General features: G+C 40.7%; 1 protein-coding gene across 3 annotated transcripts in view; it reads right to left on the bottom strand.

The window, feature by feature from the left end:
- med14.S (mediator complex subunit 14 S homeolog) overlaps window positions 1–20,774 on the bottom strand; it is a 51,669-nt gene that overhangs the window by 17,175 nt on the left and 13,720 nt on the right. For all 3 annotated transcript variants that reach the window (XM_041583751.1, XM_041583749.1, XM_041583750.1), the window contains exons 11-20: window positions 12,601–12,726; window positions 9,812–9,890; window positions 8,875–9,034; window positions 8,004–8,198; window positions 7,439–7,573; window positions 6,516–6,592; window positions 6,026–6,186; window positions 5,784–5,930; window positions 5,528–5,619; window positions 3,921–4,073 (exon numbers count right to left, since the gene is read on the bottom strand). In XM_041583751.1, coding sequence (XP_041439685.1) covers window positions 3,921–4,073; window positions 5,528–5,619; window positions 5,784–5,930; window positions 6,026–6,186; window positions 6,516–6,592; window positions 7,439–7,573; window positions 8,004–8,198; window positions 8,875–9,034; window positions 9,812–9,890; window positions 12,601–12,726 — 1,325 coding nt within the window. The remainder of the gene's footprint in view (window positions 1–3,920; window positions 4,074–5,527; window positions 5,620–5,783; window positions 5,931–6,025; window positions 6,187–6,515; window positions 6,593–7,438; window positions 7,574–8,003; window positions 8,199–8,874; window positions 9,035–9,811; window positions 9,891–12,600; window positions 12,727–20,774) is intronic.

Genomic DNA, 20,774 nt, shown 5'->3' with positions numbered 1-20,774 from the left:
TTCCATAATTTGGATCTTCATACCTTACATCTACTAGAAAAACATGTAAACATTAAATAACCCCAATAAGATGGTTTTGCTTTCAATAAAGATGAATTATGTGTTTGGATCAAGTACAAGGCCCTGTTTTTTATAACAGATAAAAAGGAAATCATTTTCAAAAATTTAGATTTGGATAAAATGGAGTCTATGGGAGATGGCCTTTCTGTAATTCGGAGATTTCTGTATAACGGATCCCACACCTGTACCCTGTTTGTCTGTTTCAGTGGTTCTGAAATAAGAGTATGGTAAACTGGTTTCAATTTAATGCAGAAATAGCAAATTAATACACACTATTAGCGCAAGACAAATGTTAAATCTGACCGCTTTGTATAAGGACATAGAATACTATAGGGCAAATTCACTAAGCGTCGAAGTGCCTAACGCTAGCGTCAATTCGCTAGCGTTGGGCATTTTCGTTACTTCGCAAATTCACTAACGAACGCTGGCGTAACTTCGCTAGTGTTAATTCGCACCCTTACGCCTGGCGAATTTGCGCAACGGACGTAACTACGCAAATTCACTAACACGCGCATTGTACTGAACGCTACCTTTTACGCTAGACTTCCTTCGCCACCTCAGACCAGGCGAAGCGCAATAGAGTAGATAGGGATTGCTTCAAAAAAAAGTTCAAATTTTTTCTAAGTCTCAAAAAATGCTGGCGTTTTTTTCTATATTATGGGTGATAGGCTGAAAAAGATGGAAATTTTTTTGGGGCTTCCCTCCTTCCCCCTACATTTTCTAACTCATGGCAACTTACTATACAGTGGGCACATGTGTAGGGCAAAATAACAATTTTATTTGATGTTTTGAAGGTTTCCCAGGCATTTGAAGTGCTGCTACATATTCCTCCATTGAAATTTGAATTTGGCACCGTATGGAAATTAACCATCGCTAGCGTAACTTCGCTTCGCTTAGCGAATCAACGCTAGCGCAACTTCTCAACCTTACGCTACCCCTGAGCGCAACTTCGGATTTTAGTGAATTTGCGGAGCGCTGGCGAAACTACGCCTGGCGAAGTGTGGCGAAGTGCGCCGAAGTTAAGCCTGGCGCAACTACGAATCTTAGTGAATTTGCCCCTATGACTTCCTCACTCACAATGATAAAGATTAGCAAGAACGAAGAATTTGCTCCTATGAAGACATATTGTTAAATATTAACACTGTTCTGTACATGAGATGTATATTGTCTATACTATAAACTCATACGTCCCTGCCTGTTTAAAGGACCAGTAACACCAAAATTTTTTATCTAAAAATTCCATTCCAAATGCTAAAATAATAGCCATACCCTAATACATTGATATAAATTACCTAGCTGTTTTTTTCAAAAAATGTCAAAATAGCCTTTCTCCATGACTCTCTGTAATACGGCGAAAAGGCGACCAGTTCCCACAGCGTGCTCGCTCCAGACGTGTTCCTCCACACAGAACCGGAAGTGAGGAACAGGCAGCCGGGAGGTAAGGTATTGACAGTCCGAGAGAGAACGGCAGTGTGTGCAGACAGACTGCCGTGAGAGAAATGCTGGGCGGGAGGGCAAAGAATCGCTGGATAGAAGAGCGGGGCTAGAGGCTGCTCTAAGATAAGAAATGCTTCGTGGGATCAAACAGAACAGCTGGACAAACGAGCAGGTAGAGATACAGAAAAGCTGCAGGGGGGAGGAGAGACAAATTGTAGAAAGAAGTGAAAGGCTTGTGAAGAGAGTCTGCGGGGCGAGAGAGAGACATGCTGTGTAAAGGGAACAGAACGGCTGTTTGTCCAGCCGTTCCGTTTGATCCCACATAGCATTTCTTATCTTAGAGCAGCCTCTAGCCCGCTCTTCTGCCCAGCGATTCTGTTCCCTCCCGCCCAGCATTTCTCACACGGCAGTCTGTCTGCACACACTGCCTTTCCCTCCCTGTAGTCTCTCTCTCCCTCCCCTCTGCAGTTCTCTCTCGGACTGTCAATACCTTACCTCCCGGCTTCCTGTTCCTCACTTCCGGTTCTGTGTGGAGGAACATGTCGGGAGCGAGCACGCTGTGGGAACTGGTCGCCTTTTCGCCGTTTTACAGAGAGTCATGGAGAAAGGCTATTTTGACATTTTTTGAAAAAAAAACAGCTAGGTAATTTATATCAATGTATTAGGGTATGGCTATTATTTTAGCATTTGGAATGGAATTTTTAGATAAAAATTTTTGGTGTTACTGGTCCTTTAAAGGAAGATACACTGCCTAGCAAATGTATTCACCCCCCCTTGGCTTTTACATTTTTTGTTTTGTTTTGTTTTCTTATTTTATGTGGATCTGCACAAAATAGACTAAGTTGGTGAAGTGAAATGAGAAAGATATATATATAAAAAAAGATCTGTCAGTATAAACACACCTTTTCTGAAATGATACCACAACAAACCTGCCAAGAGAGGGCTGCCCACAAAAACTCTCAGACCAGCAAGGAGGGCATTAATCAGAGAGGCAGCACAGAGACCAAAGGTAACCCTGAAGGAGTTGCAGAGTTGCACAGCAGAGACTGGAGTATCTGTCCATAGGACCACAATAAGCCATACACTTCATAGAGCTGGGCTTTATGGAAGAGTGGCCAGAAAAAAGCCATTACTTAAAGTTAAAAATAAGAAGGAACGTTTTAAGTTTCCCAAAAGGCATGTGGGCAACTCCCCAAATGTATGGAGGAAGGTGTTCTGGTCAGATGAGACTAAAATTGAACTTTTCGGCCACCAAGGAAAACGCAATGTCTGGCCCAAACCCAACACATCCCATCACCCCAAGAATACCATTGCCACAATGAATCATAGTGGTAGCAGCATCATGCTATGGGGATGTTTTTCAGCAGCAGGGACTGGGAAACTGGTCCGAGTCGAGGGAAAGATGGTGCTAAATACAGGATGGATGGTGCTAAATACAGGGATATTCTTGAGCAAAACCTGTGTCAGTCTGCTTGTGATTTGAGACTGGGACAGAGGTTCACCTTCCAGCAGGACAATGACCCAAAGCATACTGCTAAAACAACACTCGAGCAGTTTAAGGGGAAACATTTAAATATGTTGGAATGGCCTAGTCAAAGTCCAGACCTCAATCCAATTGAGAATCTATGGTCAGACTTGAAGATTGCTGTTCATAAGCAAAAACCATCCAACATGAAGGAGCTGGAGCAGTTTTGCCTTGAGGAATGGGCAAAAATCCCAGTGGCAAGATGTGGAAAGCTCATAGAGACTTATCCAAAGCGACTTGCAGCTGTAATTGTTGCAAAAGGTGGCAGACATTTGGGGAGATTAGTTGCTGGGCGACTAATCTCCCCATGCTGCAGCCTTACGGTTAATGCTTTAACAACCAGAGTGGCAGGTATCTAAAGATTTCAAAGAGGCTGTTCACGGATTACATTTTTGTGGGGAGGGTTTACATGCCCTTTAATAACAAATTGCCACAAAATGGTTCCTGTCTGCTTGTTACAAAATTTAATTAATAAATATAGTGTAAGTAAAGTTTATTTTGCTCAACTAAAATAACAGAAAATAATTTGGAATCATTTCTTAAGATGACAGGTCCTCTTGAAGGGTTTTTCTAAACTTAATGTTACAATGTTAATGTTAATTGTGCACTATTTTACTTTGTTTATTTTTTTTTGTAAAACTAATAAAAAATTTGAGTAAAAAAAAAAAAAGTATATACACCCTAAAGTTGCACATCTTCCCAATTCAAAATTGAAAAAAATAGAATCCTACATGTTCAAACATGTTATGATGTATTTGCAGCAGAGATGATCCTACTTGTATGAAGTTCAAAAAGCCAGAAGTTCCATAGAGAACAAGCAAATAGGCATGCAAACTTTACATGTACAATTCCTACAAGGATTCTAAATAAAGCAGAAATGGAAATATCTGAAAGATACCTGCAATAACTGCACCACATTTGGGAATTTGTTGAACATTTCCTGCAGCTGATGAAGAATAATATTGTGACAGTTGCTGCACCCCGAATTAGGCCCAACAGTGCCAAGTGAAATGTGAAACTTATGGTGAATAGAATTCCACTGAATGCTGATCTGAAATATGAAGAGAACAAATGATTAGGGCATTGTTTAAATGGACTTCATTATAAATAATATCTGTGAAAGATAGCTTCTATCAATAAACCATAGCTTGTGCAACAGTTGAGGCCTTTGGAAACATAGCTATGCCAAACAAAAGAAAGGTTTGGGAAGACAGTTGATGTCACTAAAACAAGCGACGAAGAGAGTAACCTTCCCCAACTAAATGCATGTAAACAGTCGTGACAGAAAACTAGTTTAATAAGAATGGAGTAAACCTGAAAGCCAGATGGGGCACAGTATACATTGGCACCTAATGGATGATGGTCAGTATTCCACATTACTGGAATTCAATGGATACATATGGGACTTGAACTATGTCATGATCTACAGCAGGGGTGCCCAGGACGTTGATCGCGGTCTACCAGTAGATCACGTTAATATTCCTGGTAGACCGCGACCGAGGGCCGGGATCGGGAGGGAGTGAGCGGCTGAAGAACAGGAGGGTAGAAGCATGCAGCTCAGATTCAAAAGCAAACAGTTATGACCCATGTGCCCCCTCCCTCAAGTAACTGATTGGTTACTGACTGGTAGAAACAAAGGGAGCTGCAAAGCAGGAAGTAGTGTTCTGGCTATCTATTTACCCAGTTTTTATTTTTATACTAAACAATTCTTTTAAAGAAGGAAAGGCAATTTACATTGGGGTGCCAAAAGTTAGGCAGCCCCAAGTTATTAGATTTACTTACCAGACCGAAGAAGACAGAAAATTGCTCCGTGGTGCTCGCTAGAGGAACCCCCGGGCCGGTGCAGATTTCTGCTGATAGGAGCACTGGCCTGGGGAGTCTGGTAAGTATATATCACTTGAGGGTGCCTAACTTTTGGCACCCAAAGGTGTAATTTGCCATTCTTTCTCCTGTAAAGGATGTTCACAAACAAGCGAGGTACAGCCTAGTTGTCGTGGAGGGCAAATGGATAGAACTGGAAGCTCTTCCATTTGGTGTAGCAGCAGCAGAAGAAATCTGCTTTTTTTTATTGGAGCAAAGGCAGTGATCATGCTCAGTATGCACCTCTGAGCTCTACACAGTCAGAGAGAATAGGAAGGCTCAGAAAATTAAAGTGGACAGAGCTTCACACTAGACAAGGAAAAATCTTAGAAAAGTTTCATGCCACCTGTGTGTATTTGAACAATGGGGGGGGGGTGCAGCCTTAAAACCACATTTAGACATTTCTCAGTACCTATAAATGTATGTTAAATACATTGTAACAATTTCTATTAGTAGCATTTTACTAAAACACAGTTAACACTTTATTGGCAAAAAGGGGGTGCTGATCTTTCCAGCCAACATTTTACATTTTCCTGACCACTGATTTTTAGTGGTCGTTTTTTAGATTTTAAAAACCTACTTAATCAGATTAATAAGAGACATTGCTACAATATTTCAATTTAACTTTGCCTTTAGTTTACATACCGAGCTTCCTTTTGTGGGTCCATAACACAGAATAAGTTTGCGATAATTATAGACACGGACTTCACAGAACATGTTTAAGTGAGCTGGTATGTCTGAGAGAAAAGAAACATCATTGCACATTACATTGCAGTTTTACTTATGCATTATAAACTTTTAACAACAGTGTTGAAAAGAGAAAAGAAATGAAGGTCCATTGCATGTTACTTTGAAGGAAAACAAAAAATACAATTGCCAAAATAATCAGAAAAACTGGTACCTTGTAAACTCTGTGAAAATTCCAATACACAGTCATAAAGACGTGCAATACTATTCCAGTCGTTCAGAAACATTTCTACAACTTTTCGTCCACCTACGGGCTCAGAGAGTGGGTTTTCATATGTCAGGTTAACATGTCGTGTAGGACCTGTAAAAACCAAAAATTATTGAAAATGTTTTCACATCAATAGCAAGACAAGCTCATCTGAAGAAAAAATTATTTCATGAATATGAACACTATACCTTGCTCCCTAGATGCAGTGCTGTTTAAAGGGCAGTTTGCAAACACCAGCTCAGCTACCCATGTACGATTATTCCTTCCTTGTAGACGAAAAGTGCAATCAAGAAGTGACTGCTCAAGTGCCTTCTGGGTCTCTTCACTTGTGCCTTTACATGGAGGAACCCTAAAAATAAAAGAGGCAATGAAAATCTGAAGCATATACTCATGCACTAAATGAAAATCAAATTTCCATTACGTTGCTGTATGCAAACTGGGAAGACATTTTGTCAAGGTTTAGGGGACAATTATTGTGAAATGCCCAGTACGATAAAAATACAGGTATGGATTTTGCAGTTTTTGCTGGCTAAATAAAAGAAACTGGAGCAACATATTAGCATAAAACCTTGTGTGGCCATACAGGTGGGGTCACAAAGGCAAATAAGCAACAGTAATGCAGTTGCTCACATCATGGGATAGCTGCTACACAATCTGCTACACAGGATACAATTTTACCTTAATAATCGGATTGCATGACTGAAACCATCGCCTTCTATCTGAACACCTTGGTGCGGGATATACATGTTGGATAGCTGAGGAAAAATACACAACACAAAATCAAAAGAGGAAAACTAATCAGTGATACTTTTATCTATGCACAAAGCAAAGGAGCATGCTCTAGCTAACCACCCTTCACAATTTGTAAGTTTCACTATTGTTTTAGGCATTAATATCAGCGATCAAGAGAATATAAACAACCAAATACAACCTTCAATAGCAATTACCTTTACAGACAACTTTAAAACCATTTAAAAACCAACATATTTTGTATATTAAAAAAAAAAATGCATTGAAGTATGTCTTTCATTATGCAAAAAAAGTTTGTGTGTAGAGATGCCCTTTTAAGTAAGTCATTTATTTAGAGTGCCTTACCAAAAGGAGAACTAAACCCTAAAAATTAATGTGGCTGAAAATGCCATATTTAATATACTGAACTTACTGCACTAGCCTAAAGTTTCAGCTTTTCAATAGCAGCAATGATCCAGGACTTCAAACTTGTCACGGGGGTCACCATCTTGAAAAGTGTCTGTGACACACACATGCTCAGTGGGCTCTGAGCAGCTATTTAGAAGCTAGGCTTAGGGGGTTGTTGCAAACTATTAAGCACAAAATGAGGTTGGTCTGTAATATAAGCTGGCTGATTATTATATTGTGATGCTAATTGCACAACATTTCTAGCCTACTTCATTAGTTAGGCTTTAGTTCTCCTTTAACCGTATAATGAAAGGGCACAAGAAATAGATACATGAATAAAAGGTACACCCTTATAGGGATGTATGTTCTTAATCTGACATTTATTAAAGTTCTATAATGATATTTCATGCTAATTACACAACGCATAAATTCTGATTGAGGTATTTTCGTTTTAAAACTCCTACCTCCATCCGAAGGCAAATAAAAGGCATGTTTGAATCACACATGGCTACAAAGTGAGCAAGGATTTTGTTGAATGCACAGATCTCCCCTGTGCGCTTTGGCTTCTTGGCTTCTGGAGAGCCTTGTTCTCCAGAGAGCTGAATAAAGAAAAAAATCCATTAAAAGATGAGCTGGACGGCTTAAAAAAAGCATAAAATCTGGAAACATATTTTATACAAAACGTATGTCTTTGTCAGATACACAGAAAATCCAAATGAATAAAGCTGATAAAGACAATGCAAAAGTAAGCAAGGAACAGTACAGCAGAACTCTGCTTTTATGTTTCCCGGAGACCACTAAAAATCAGTGTAAATTTCAGGAAAATGTAAAATGTTGGATGGAAAGAACAGCACCCTACCTTTGCCAGATTGTGAATAAACTAAATTTAAAGAAATGGTAATTTCCAGGTACATAAAAGTGGGTTTCTAATGTATTTTTGCTCTGTTTCCCATAGATTGATTACTTTGCATAGATCAGCAAAATGTAATGCATAAACCTATATACACAAAGAAATGTATTTATCCATACCTTGCGCTTACTTCCGGCTTTTCCCTGCTTCCGACATGCTCCATCTACTGCAAGCTCTTCAACATTTGGCTTGAATTTCTGAAGCACAAGAGCAGTTGGAGGGTTGTCCTCGCCTTCTGTGTGATTAACGGACAGAAAGTGATAGGCATATTCCAACTCAGTCGGGCTGCCAAGGACCTCAAACATCTCAACAACCTATAGGAAGAACACACTGTATCATTTATGTTTAAACAAGCACTGTACTGAAAGTAAAGTATCTTACATTATGAACATAAGGGAACATTAATCCACAATAAACATTTTCAGACAAAAGCTAGCAGGATAGACAGAATTTTCATTTAAAGGGCACTTTGCCCTTGGCTTTAAAAAAGTGCCCCCTCCCCCAGCGCTAGGCCATCTGCAAAGGGTGGGAGTTCCACGTCATATGTTTTAAATCATGTTATACTGCGCTCCATTAATTGCCGGGTGCTCCAGAAAAATAACAAATGCACTCAGCAACTTCGTAACATCAACAATGAAATTCCTATAGTTTCACATCACATCCAAACAAAGAATTAAAATGATGTGATATTATAAAAAGTGTTATTTGTGCGCAGCTCCATTGTAAAGGTTTATCCGAATGTTGTAACTCATCACTAATAGACAACTGCTGGTCATTAAAAGGGCAGAACACTGCTGCATTTTAGAATGACCCCACTATATAGGGCTTGTTTTGTAAAGGCTTTCTTCATTTCCATGGTTTATTTGTGGAAATTGGAAAACAATTGGAAAACTGTATACATTCCACTTCATACAAGTTGCTTGTTTTATCACATTTTGAAAAATGCCTAGCTAAACCTCAAAAGTAAGACAAATATGGGAAAGTACTTACAATGTAGTACTGTGGAAGACGGGTGAGTTTTATATATAGCGTATGCCTGGAAAGATTACTGATTGGATGAGTCGCATAGTTTGTTAAATGTAGCGTTTCACTACACACTGTTGGCAAATGTTTTACAGAGTGTCTACAGCGCTGTTTCCCAAGCCAAAACCTATAAAGAGAATTACACATAATAGAGTGAATTAGGAAACTATAAAATAACTAATTTACTCAAACTACTGACTCTAAAAAAAATGAAGTGATAGATTTTTAACTCTGGAAATGACCATTACTAGGGGGACACATGGCATATTCTGTATCTTGACAAGACATAACTCCTTACAATAATACTATTATTCATTGCTTACAGGGGACATCTCCAATAAAGTTACAGGGCATAGTTATATGGCAACCTTAACTGGTATCAGAAGTCGAAGCCTGCAATGGTCACAGACAGAAACTGGCTACATCAGATAAGGCTAAACTGGGTAACATTGACATCAAGTGTTTTTTTGACTGTGCAGTGTTTATATATTTAATGTACTGAAAGTATTTTTAAAGGGGCTGTTTACCTTTAAGTTAACTTTTAGTATGTTATAGAGTCGCCAATTGTAAGCAACTTTTCAATAGACCTTATTTATTTTGTATACATATATTTCTTCAATTATTTGCCTTCTTCTTCTCTTCAGTGACGGCTAAAGCTTGCTTCAGCATACTGACAAAAAGGTCTGTCTGTCACCAATCCATGTGTCAAAAAGTATGTTCACTAGTATAAGCGGTCATGACAGGGGCAGATAATATTTATTAACATATTTAATTCTCGTAGTGTTAATTTGCTTCCCACCAACTAATACGTATTTACATGCTTGTGAACATGAAAAAAACTATGGTCACATCCAAGACACAAGATATTAAGTATTACATCATGTTACTGTTTTATGTAACTTACTTAAGCTGCTGAAGCCAAGGAATTATCCTCTTCATATCATCATTTATAGATTTCTCCATATCATCTAAGGTAGTCTGATCTAGAAACACACATTTTAAGACATGTAAAATACCAGCCTTCTAACAAACAGGAAAAAGTAAGAAAATTAAGAAAAATCAAACGCACGCCTCAAAGCGATTCCAACATGTTCCTATAAAAATCATAGAAACGTATCCATACCTAGGAGCTGCTGCACACAGAATATTTTCAACTAAAAGCACCCCAAAGCTGCCCCCAACAACGCAGAAGATTCATTTAGCAGTGTCGGAGGGTTGGGTAAAAAAAGGTTTGCACGGCCAGGGGAGGCGGGCTTTTATGATTTTTATAGGAACGTGTCTGTATCGCTTTAATATATGACAAAGAAAGGTTAGCATAAAGGTGAGCATCTATATATTTTTATCCAACTATACTTAATGGGATACTGTCATGGGAAAACATGTTTTTTTCAAAACGCATCAGTTAATAGTGCTGCTCTAGCAGACTTCTTTTATATCTAATTTTGAAATCTGACATGGGGCCAGATATATTGTCAGTTCCCAGATGGGCCCCAGTCATATGTTCTGATAAACTTCAGTAACTCTGCTGCACTGTCAAGTTGGATTGATATTACCCTCCTCCCTCACTCCCGCCAGCAACCCATCAGCAGAACAATGGAAAGATAACCAGAAAACAGCTCCCTGGTAGATATAAGAACAGCACTCAATATTAAAAACCCATGTCCCAATGCAACCCTATTCGGTTAAGGTGGCCATACATGGATAGATCCGCTCGTTTGGCGATGTCCCCAAACGAGCGGATCTCCCACCGATATGCCCACCTTGAGGTGGGAAATATCGGGCTGATCCGATCGTGGGCCCTAGGGCCCAACGATCGGATCCTAGCGTTCGCAAACGGGCAGACGGAACGCGGGACTGCATCAACGAACAGATGCGGCCGCGATCCAACGGGATTTTTAATCCCATCCGATCGAGATCTGGCCGACTTTCGGCCAGATCTCGATCGGGGAAGCCCGTCGGGGGGCCCCCATACACGGGCCAATAAGCTGCCGACTCGGTCTGTCGGCAGCTTTTATCGGCTCGTGTATGGCCACCTTTACATTGCATAGGAGAAACAATAGCCTGTAAGAAAGCAGTTACATAGTGGAGCACCCACTGTTTCTGAAAGCACATGACCAGGCAAAATAACCGGAGATGGCTGCCTAGATACCAATATTACAACTAAAAATGGATTAGGAATGAAATTTTATATGGTAGAGTGAATTATTTGCAGTGTAAACAGTGTAATTTAGTAATAAAAACGACACCATAAAAATCATGACAAAATCCCTTTAAGAGAGATACTTCTACCATTTTGCATGTCAGACATTTGCAATGAAAACAAGCCTTTAATTGGTTTCGATGGGTCGCCACCCAGAAGCAAATTTGCTCTGTATAAACAAATGACACCCACTGGTATAGATGTCACAAATGTCCTCTGGTGCAGTTATACACAGTCCCCACTCTAACAGTAATACTATGTAAAAGTGTATTATTTATATATTTAAAGTCAGAAGCATAGTACTCATGTCATAAGGCATCACAAAGGGACATGCATGACAATATTCTACCACAGGATAGGACCAGATGCACAGCAGTAAAGGATTATTGCAATAATTTCCCTTATTCCTGTATTTAGTCCTTCACTGAGAGAACAATGTGTTCACATAATCACTTTTGTGACATATTTAAAATAGCTGTTAAAATACGGTGTGGGCTAAAAACCCCAATTTCATTCTAGTTTCCCATGAGTGAGACACCCAGCTAATATATTTTAGTGACTAAATTCTACTCTTATGTTTGGAACTCCTTCAGATAGGCTAGTTTGGTCTCTTCCTGCCGTCATTCAAGACTGCAGGAATGAAAAAAGGGCTGACTTTATATTAGCTATCAACATAAGGGCTGGGACACACTGGGCGATTTGGGGAGATTTATTCGCCTGGTGACTAATCGCCACGACTTTTCTCCCGGAATGCCTCCCCTCGCTCTGCGCCTGCCTCATGAGGAAACTTCGGGGACTTCGGAAAACTAATCGCCGCGTGTGATTAGCGCAGGCGATTTTTCATTTTAGCCGGGCGCAGAGCGAGGGGAGGCATTCGGGGAAGATTGGTCGCGGCGATTAGTCACCAGGCAACTAAATCTCCTTAAATCGCCCAGTGTGTCCCAGCCCTAAGAGGAAAAGAAGAGTCGAAGCAGTAGTCAAACTGCAACACCATTTCTAATTTTCTATATGTTTTCTATAAATGTAATTGGTATCAAACAAAATCTGCTGACAGTTATGTTTAAACAAGATATAGGTATAATTAAATCAAAACCCATTTCAATACTTCCCAAATTCGTTAAAAAGGAGAGAAGAAAAGTAGTAGTAACCCCCCAGGATCTGAATAGTTTAACCTTCCAGAATTGATTTAAAACATTAAATTATCATTAAAGTGCATCAATTGGTGAAAGTACTTAGTGCTTCATATGCCGGGTGTAGAACCGAATTCATTACACGGCACATAAAGCACTAAGCACTTTCACCAATTGATGCACTTTAATGATAATTTAATGTTTTAAATCAATTCTCGAGGTTAAAATATTCAGATACCGTGGCATTACTACTACTTCACTTTCCTCCTTTTTAATAAATGTACTTATACCTCTACATATTCTGATTAAATAATTGTGAGACTTAAAAGATACTATAAGAATAATCCTTTGGTTTTTACTTACCAAAACCGTACATCATTAGTTGGAACATTCCAGAATGAAGATCTACAAATACATGAAGACACTCAGATCGGCCACAAGGCTCCAAGATGGGAATTACTAGGGTTGGAAGAGCAGTTTCGACAAAAGCTAAAATAATAAAAAAAAAAAAAAAAAAACAGAGGTAACATGGTTTGGACAATTTTATTTTATCAGGTCTGTGCAGGAAAAATATGTGGAACATGAAAAAGGAGTGCATATGTAGTTGTTTAACCAAGCTAACAGAAGGGGTGTCTGAATGCACCAGAACTAAGTGGTTAAAATTTTTTCATACAAAGCACAATGCTACAGAACGTATTAGTCAGAAAAAGAGCATCAAAGGTCAGTCCCCAATCCCCACTTACCTTGGCAATGTGCCCTCCTAACATCTAACTTGTTGCCAAGACCCATACATGTACATAAAATTACTGATTGACAGGATAGTCACTGTGTATGTTCCAATACCATGCTTAGAGAGATCAACTAGGAGATACCATAAAGTACTATATAGCAACCTGGGAAGTTGAGAAGGTGATCTGGTCAATTGGCTGCAAGAATTTAAGCTATAGGCAAAGGGCTCTTTTTTTTTTTTTTTTGTTTTAAATAAACGGCTTTCATTAAAACCTGTTTCAGAACATCAATGTCTACATCATAATAAAAGTATGAACTCCCCTTATAATACTTGCTGGTATGAAGATTTATGTGTTGAATCAGATGTTTAGGCTTAGAACTGGATCAGCCATTGGTGGACTAAAATACCAACATTTCAACATAAAGTATAATAGATATGCCCACTATCTCTTGCTGAAATTAAATGTGACCCTATCCTGTGTCTAACTCTGCCATCTGATTAAGAGGTTGCACCCTCCATTGATTGAGAAATAAAAACAAAATTAGTGGTGTTCAGGGTCAGAGAAAATATAGACAAATCAAGGAAGGAAAATCATGACCCCCCCCCCACACTATATCATTCATAGGTTCCCACCGTATGATTGTAATTAAAACTTAACCTTTAACCATAAATAGTTAAAAATAGTATGCCCAAAGTTTTAAACAAAAAGTTTAGAAGAGATTAGGAGAGAAAGCTGTGCAGAATGAAGCTAAAATGTTTAAGTGCCTGACGCGCGTTTCACACGATATGCGCAAGCTTTATCAAATGCTAAATTGGTGCCTCGATAAATAGCCATTGATCTGTCTGTCAAATTGACAACAGCCAATCACAGGGATTTTGGGCAGGGGAGGAGCAATGATGTATTTGCTTGTCTCATCCTCCTCACTGACAGACACTATCACCTGATTGTCAACATTTGATAAAGAGCAACAGGTTGCTAAACATAGTCAAGATGTAACAATAGGATGTCATAATTGTAACTTATTTGTAGCATGGCAGAAATGTCATTCTGGAAGTCATAAATTAGTAACAATTATTTGTGTATCTTAACTGGCAGCATTCAACAAAGCACAGCACGATACATAGTATTGATAGGAGGAACTATATGATTCAGCTTATTATTCAATCTGTAGTAAAATTTTCATATGGTGTCATAATGGATATGGAAAATGGATAAAGAATGAATCAGTAATGTATAACTGTATGTCCAAATTATTGTAAATACCTTCATTTACATCATCGTAAGGGCTAATGATCCATGGTAAGTAAATGTATGATAATCTAAACCACAATCAATACGTCCATAGATAACCTTGATATAATGTCTAGAGATATAGGAATCATCTGTCGAGGTGTCAAAAATATTTATAATGATACTTTCAAGGGGATCTGTCACTCAAAAAAATAATTCCAAATCCTATTTTATCACATTAGTCAAGCAAAATGAACTTTAATTACACTATATAAATTATTTGAATTTTGTTTCCTTCAGTTTGGGAATTCATAATTATAGCAAGCAGGCAGCCTTGCATCATCTCAGAATCTTGTTTGTGCACCAGAATAGGGGACCTGATGTCTATCCCCATGCCCTGGCTACACAATTAAACAGTGAAGAGAATGGGGGAATGTGGAGAGAGCAGTGACATCTAGGAAGTGCTGAATGGAAAGTGAAAGTAATTGTCTGCTCCACCTCTATGCCTAGGCATAGAGGAGGGGCAGACAATATTTGATTGACAGCTGAGATTTTTAAATGAGCTTACAACAGCTATGAATGATTTAATAAAAAATAGAAATTGGGTTTCATGTTTAATTTGAAAAAGACTTTTATTATACACCTTTGTGTGTCTGGGTGACAGGTCTACTTTAAAGTATTCATCATAAAGATTAGTTCACTCTCTTTAGCTAGAAGAGATGAATCCAGGGCTATCCAGGATAAACCAGTAGCCCTTAGACCTTTACTGGAGTTGTTGTGAGACTCCAGAAAATGCCGGCTAACTGGAGGTAATTTTCTATTTGATTTAATCCAGTCCAAAGCATTATCAATGCTGGATACATGCTCAAGAATTATTTTATTAAAGGCACTTGCTAACTAGCCTTAAAAACAAATCAAATGAAAGCATATGTATAAGCTTATTAACAGTGTGCTCACAGGAGAGTGAAAAGATTTATCTGAAAAACTAAACTTTTACTCAATCTCCGAGCTGCTGCATGTGCATGGAAGCCAATAATCTGAGCTGAAGGATTTCAATATGAAAATACACATACTCAAGGACTAACATCAAACTGGAATAGCTTGAACAATTCCCAGCTGTTTGATATTTTCCCCCCATTTATCAAAAGTTTTCCTAGAGTCAGGAAAGTTTTACACATTTATCAAAAAAGATTTGTGTGTCAATTTATGGGAATCTGTTTGAACACGATTTGTTGTAAAATAAAAAATTAACTTTAAGCACAAATACCCAATAAAAAAATCTTTGGGCCTTACTTTATACATAAAAATCACTCTTCATTAAAAAATACTATAGACACTGGACAATTGTATTAAATAACAGTTAAATCATTGGTTAAGTACAGCAGGGAAAATAAGTTTTGAACAGGTCAATGTTTTTCTCAGTAAATATATTTCTAATGGGGTTATTGACATAAAATGTAAACCAGATGTTGGTAACAACCCAAGTAATCCACACATACAAACAACTCAAAACAAATAAGTCGATAAATTAAGTTATGTGTAGTGAAGTGGAATGACAGGGAATAAGTATTGAACAATGATCTTAACTACAACTGACCAAGGTTGAACCTTGGGCGAGCTTGAAAGGTTTTCCTCGCCAAGCGAGGATATTGTAACCCCTAAGATTGCCAGGGCTTGGGGGCCCCACCAGAGTTGGAGGTGATGCTGGATCTAATCAGGGACTGCCCTAGGGATGTTCCACCTCCTGGCTTGATCAGTACAGGGATGGGCGTGTCTGTGTCCCCCTTTTGATGAAGAGAGAAAAGGATTTTACAGGTAAGACAAAAATCCCTCTTACACTCATCTCAGGGGGAGACAGGCACTGGAGGGACGTTCAAGAGCAGTCCCCAGGAAGGGTGGAGTGTGTACAGCAGCCTGCATTACATTCCTACAGAAGACTGCCTACATGTACCTGGAAGAATTGGGTGAAGGTATGAATGGAAGACCAGGTAGTGGCCTTGCAGATCTACTCCACAGACGTCATGTTCCATGCTGCCCAATAGGCCGCCAGTGAGTTGAGTGGGCCGTGAGTCTGATAGGAAAAGGTTTACTAGCGATCTGGTAGGTTCTGGGGATCATGGATCTTATCCATCTGGCAAGGGTGGTCCTGGAAGCCTTGAGGCCCTTGCGGAGGCCTGTAGGGATGTTGAGGATGGCATTGCACCTCTGAAAACATTCATATCTGTGAACATAGTATTTGAGAGCTCTAACTACATCCAGAGAATGGAGCGCAATCTCCTTAGGAATCGTAGGCTGTGGACAAAAGGATGGAACCACAATGGAACCCAAGGATGCGTGCTGTATCAATGTGGAGGAAAGGAGTGAGCGGCACACCAGGCAATGTAAGTCCTCCATGTTCTGTAATAAATCCGGCAGGAGGATGGTTTTCTGGCAGCAATCATTGTCTTTATCACCCTTTCGTCAAACCCTTGTTGTTTGAGGGCTAGGGTCTCAAGAGCCAGGCCGTCAAAAATGTAACAGTTGAATATTCGAGTGGAATACTGGTCCTTGGCTTAGAAGATCTTGGCGGAGTGGAAGATGGACGGGATCTGTCTCTGCGAGATTGAGGAGATCCGCAAACCAGGCTCTCCTGGGCCAGTATGGTGCCACGAGCATGGTCCTGACCTGTTCCTGCCTGATCCTCTTGAGTATCCTGGGAAGGAGAGGCGGGGGAAAGACGTAAACTAAGTTGAACGGCCATGTACGCGTGTCTACCCCTATGGGTAGTCCGTCATCCAATTGTCCACCCCTGGAATGTGGGTTGAGGAGATGGCCGTATGTACTTTTCTGCCAAGCTGAGGATGCGTGAGGCCTCCTGCGGGTCCCTCCCTGGTGATTGATATATGGCACGGCCGTGGCATTGTCTATCTGGATCTTGACGGTCTTGCCCTTGAGGAAGTCCGTCCAGTGAAGGAGAACTAGGCGAATGTCTCGGAGCTCCAAAACATTGATTGGAAGGGATGTCCCTGAGGCAAGCCATCTGCCCTGTGCCGTCTGACCATGACACACCGCACCCCCAGCCCCAGGCATCCGTGGTGGGGATAGTCCAGTGGAGAATTGCAAATGTCTGGCCCTGGTTGAGATTGGCTGGTTGAAGCCACCACCCTAGAGACCTCCTCGTCAGGGTGGGAAGGGTGATCCAGAGATGTTGTCTCTGGATTCCAGTGTGTCAGGATGGCTCGCTGAAGGGGGGGGGATGTGTGAAGCTGAGCATAAGGGATGGCGTCTATCGCCGAGACTTCGAGCCCAGTACCTTCATGCAGGATCTGAGGGGGTGCATACAGTATATGCTAAGGAGTGAATGCGGATGCGTAGGCTCTGGGCTTTGTACGCTGGAAGAAAGGTGCGGCAGAGCTGGGTGTCGAAGAGGATCCCCAGGAATATCATTCTCTGTCCGGTGTCAGGAATGACTTCTTGAAGTTGATGATCCAGTCATGTTGTTGCAGAGTCTGGATCACAAGGGAAAGATCGGACTGGTTCCTCTGGGCTGATGCCAGGCCGAAGGGCAGAGCCATGAATTGGAAGTGCTTTCCCAGGTGGTAGCGATAATGCGTCTCGTGGATGAGGATATGAAGGTATGCGTCCTTGATATCATCAGAGGAAAGAAACTTTGCGGGTTCCATTGCTGCAATGACGGATCGGATGGATTCCATTTGGAAGGAGAAGCGTCTGAGGCAACAATTGAGCTTCTTGAGATCTAGGATGGGCCAAATTCCTCCATCCTTCTTTGAAATGCAGAAGAGGATGGAATAGAACCCGTCTTTCCTCTTCCTTGGGTACCGGAACAATGACTCCCTCTTGTTGGAGGGCGGAAATGGCTTTCCAAAACGCTGCTCTGCGTGCGGGATTGGATGTAGGGGAAGAGGAAAGGAATATCTCTGGAGATGGGTGTCAGAACTCGATGGAGTAACCGTGGTGGAGAACCTCTCGGACCCAGGTGTCAATGAAAGAGTGAGACCAGTCCTGCTGAAAGGAGACGCCCGCGCACCCTTTCGATTTGGGAGGTGGGCTACCTTCAGAAAGTGGATGTTTTGTCGCTGGAGGGTTTCTGAGCTTGTCTACCAGCGGACCAGGCAGGTCTCTTCCACTTCTCTCTAAAGGAAAGGGTCTTTTCCGTGGGTGGAGTCTTTGTTTGTCTGTAACAAAAGAACGAAATCGAGAGAAACGGTGATTAGATAACTGATGCTTTGGCTCTGGAAGTAGAGTACTCTTACCTCCTGTAGCTTGGCTAATGTCTTTTCCAGCTCAAGACAACCTTCCCTGCAAAGGGAATAGAAACCAGAGACTTCTTGGATGTTAGATCCGTCATCGAATGTATGAGCCAGAGGAATCATCTGGCCGCTATGGAAGTGGCAGAAGCCCTGGCAATGACCTTGGCAGAGTTTTGGAAAAAAGGGACCTTCCGCTCGCCTCCGAAAGGAGATAGGAGGGTGACAGGCAGGTGTTGGTGGTAAAAACCACAGCTGAACAAGGGGCTACGTTCTGCAAGAGGCACTCCAGTACCTGCCCCCAGTCTGGAGAATTGACCTGTGGCTCCAGTCTCCAAGTGTGTGAGGGAGCAGGGAAGAGAGCAGGAGCTCTTGTCCCTGGAAAAAATGCCCTGCGCATGTTGTGCAACAAACTTAAAACAACCTTCAACGTGCTGTTTATTCAGCAGTGGAGTCTTGCTTGGTGAGCATGCATGTCGGTTGAGTCCATTACTTGTTTTCTTTGAAACTACTGTATCTGCTAATTCAAGGTCTTTCTAAAGCTCTCCGCGAGTGATCCTTGGCTCTTGGATTATAGCCCCTACGGTAATCACTGGAGCATTCAGAAGCTTCGAAATAAGTCTGTAACCAATGTCATCAGTATGATTGCAGCTATAAGGTTGCGAAGGTCTTGAGAGAGCTCTTTGCTTTTACCCATCATGAGATGCTTCTTGTGTAAAACCTTTTTTTTTTTTTAACAATTCTTTTATTGAAACAAACATACATTCAGTTATCACGACTGTAGTAGATACAATGTTTGGTCCTGTTAACATACATTACATGTAAGTAGTTCAGTTTTAACAATAAAACTTAAACAGATAACAATAACATGGTGTCTTTGTCGTTCTTCAGATTCTTGTCTTAGTCATGACTTTGCATCACTATTATTATGTTCCCTATGTTTTCCTCGTCATATTGAGTAACAAATATTGCAATACAGTTCTATCCCGATACATCTGGTAAACCACAGTGCATCCACAGCAATACACAGAGTTGCCATAGGTTCTCAATTTAACACAGTATAAAGACATTGACCTTTACCCATCCCCCGTTTCCCACACATTATCGTCCCCTATGCATTGTAAGTGATAAGCCCCTCAAAGTAGTAGTGAACCATTCGATAATCCCCTTACACTCGCACATCCCACTAGAATAATATGTATATATAAAGGATAGCATGAACTCAGCGTGAGCAGTCAGAGAGTCAAGGAGGATCTAGGTCAGGGTCCTCCTCAAGCCACAAGCCCCATATCTTATTAAATTTCTCAGGGCAACCCCTTTTCATGTATGTAAGTTTGTACAATGGTAGGGAATGTTCCACCAATTGTTCCCAGTCGTTAACATTGGGGCCATCTTCAGACTTCCATTTAATTGCAATCGATTATTTTGCATACATACAGAGTACAGATAGTAAGGTGCGATGCGCCCTCCTCGGGGACACGTCGTCCATCTGACTTAATAAAAGTACTCTGGGTTCTAACGGTACGAAAAGGTCAGTTTTAGCCACAATAAGCTGCACGACCGCCCTCCAAAATGATTTAATGACAGAGCAATCCCACACCATATGAAAAAAATCCGCCAGAGAGTGTCGACATCTGGGGCACTCTGAGCTAATGGCCGGATTCATTTTATGCAGCCTTTGTGGGGTAAAGTAAACTCTATGTAGGTAGTTAATTTGTGTCATTCTGTCTTTACTACTGATTACTCCTTCAAAGATGGAACTCAGTGCTTCTTCCCAGTGTTCCTGCGTGAGTTCAGGGATGTCCTGCTGCCACTTGGTCCACAATCTATTGAGAGGGGTACCCTTAACAGTCTGTAGTTGTGAATAAAAATATGATAGAGGCTTGCCTAACACCTGTTTATGTACCCCTACCTGCAAGCTATTTAGCGTGGTGTCTACCGTGTCCCCCTTAAACTGAGTCACAAACGCGTGTCTCAATTGCAAATATCTAAAAAGCATATTATTTGGCAAAGTATAAGTCTCTTTTAGGGCCTGAAAACCAATGAGTTTACCCTCCTCTGTGATATCTGATATATATTTTATGTTATATCTCGCCCAGAGCTGAGGGTCAGGGATCAACTCTAACTGCTTCAGATAGGGGTTACACCACAGCGGGGCAAAGCCGGAGCATTGAGAGTGTAGCTTAGGGTAATATTGATTAACCAAACGCCAGGCTTTAAGTGTCTCTTTCATCAGAAGGGAGACCGTAACATTATAAGTAGCACCCCGATAAGGTAGATTTTTTAGACCTTCAAAGGACCCTGCCAATTGAGCTTCAAGAAGTACAGA

This window comes from Xenopus laevis, chromosome 2S (genome assembly GCF_017654675.1).
Source record: "Xenopus laevis strain J_2021 chromosome 2S, Xenopus_laevis_v10.1, whole genome shotgun sequence".
Classification (NCBI taxonomy): Eukaryota; Metazoa; Chordata; class Amphibia; order Anura; family Pipidae; genus Xenopus; species Xenopus laevis.
This window is presented reverse-complemented; position numbering and strand designations above follow the sequence as displayed.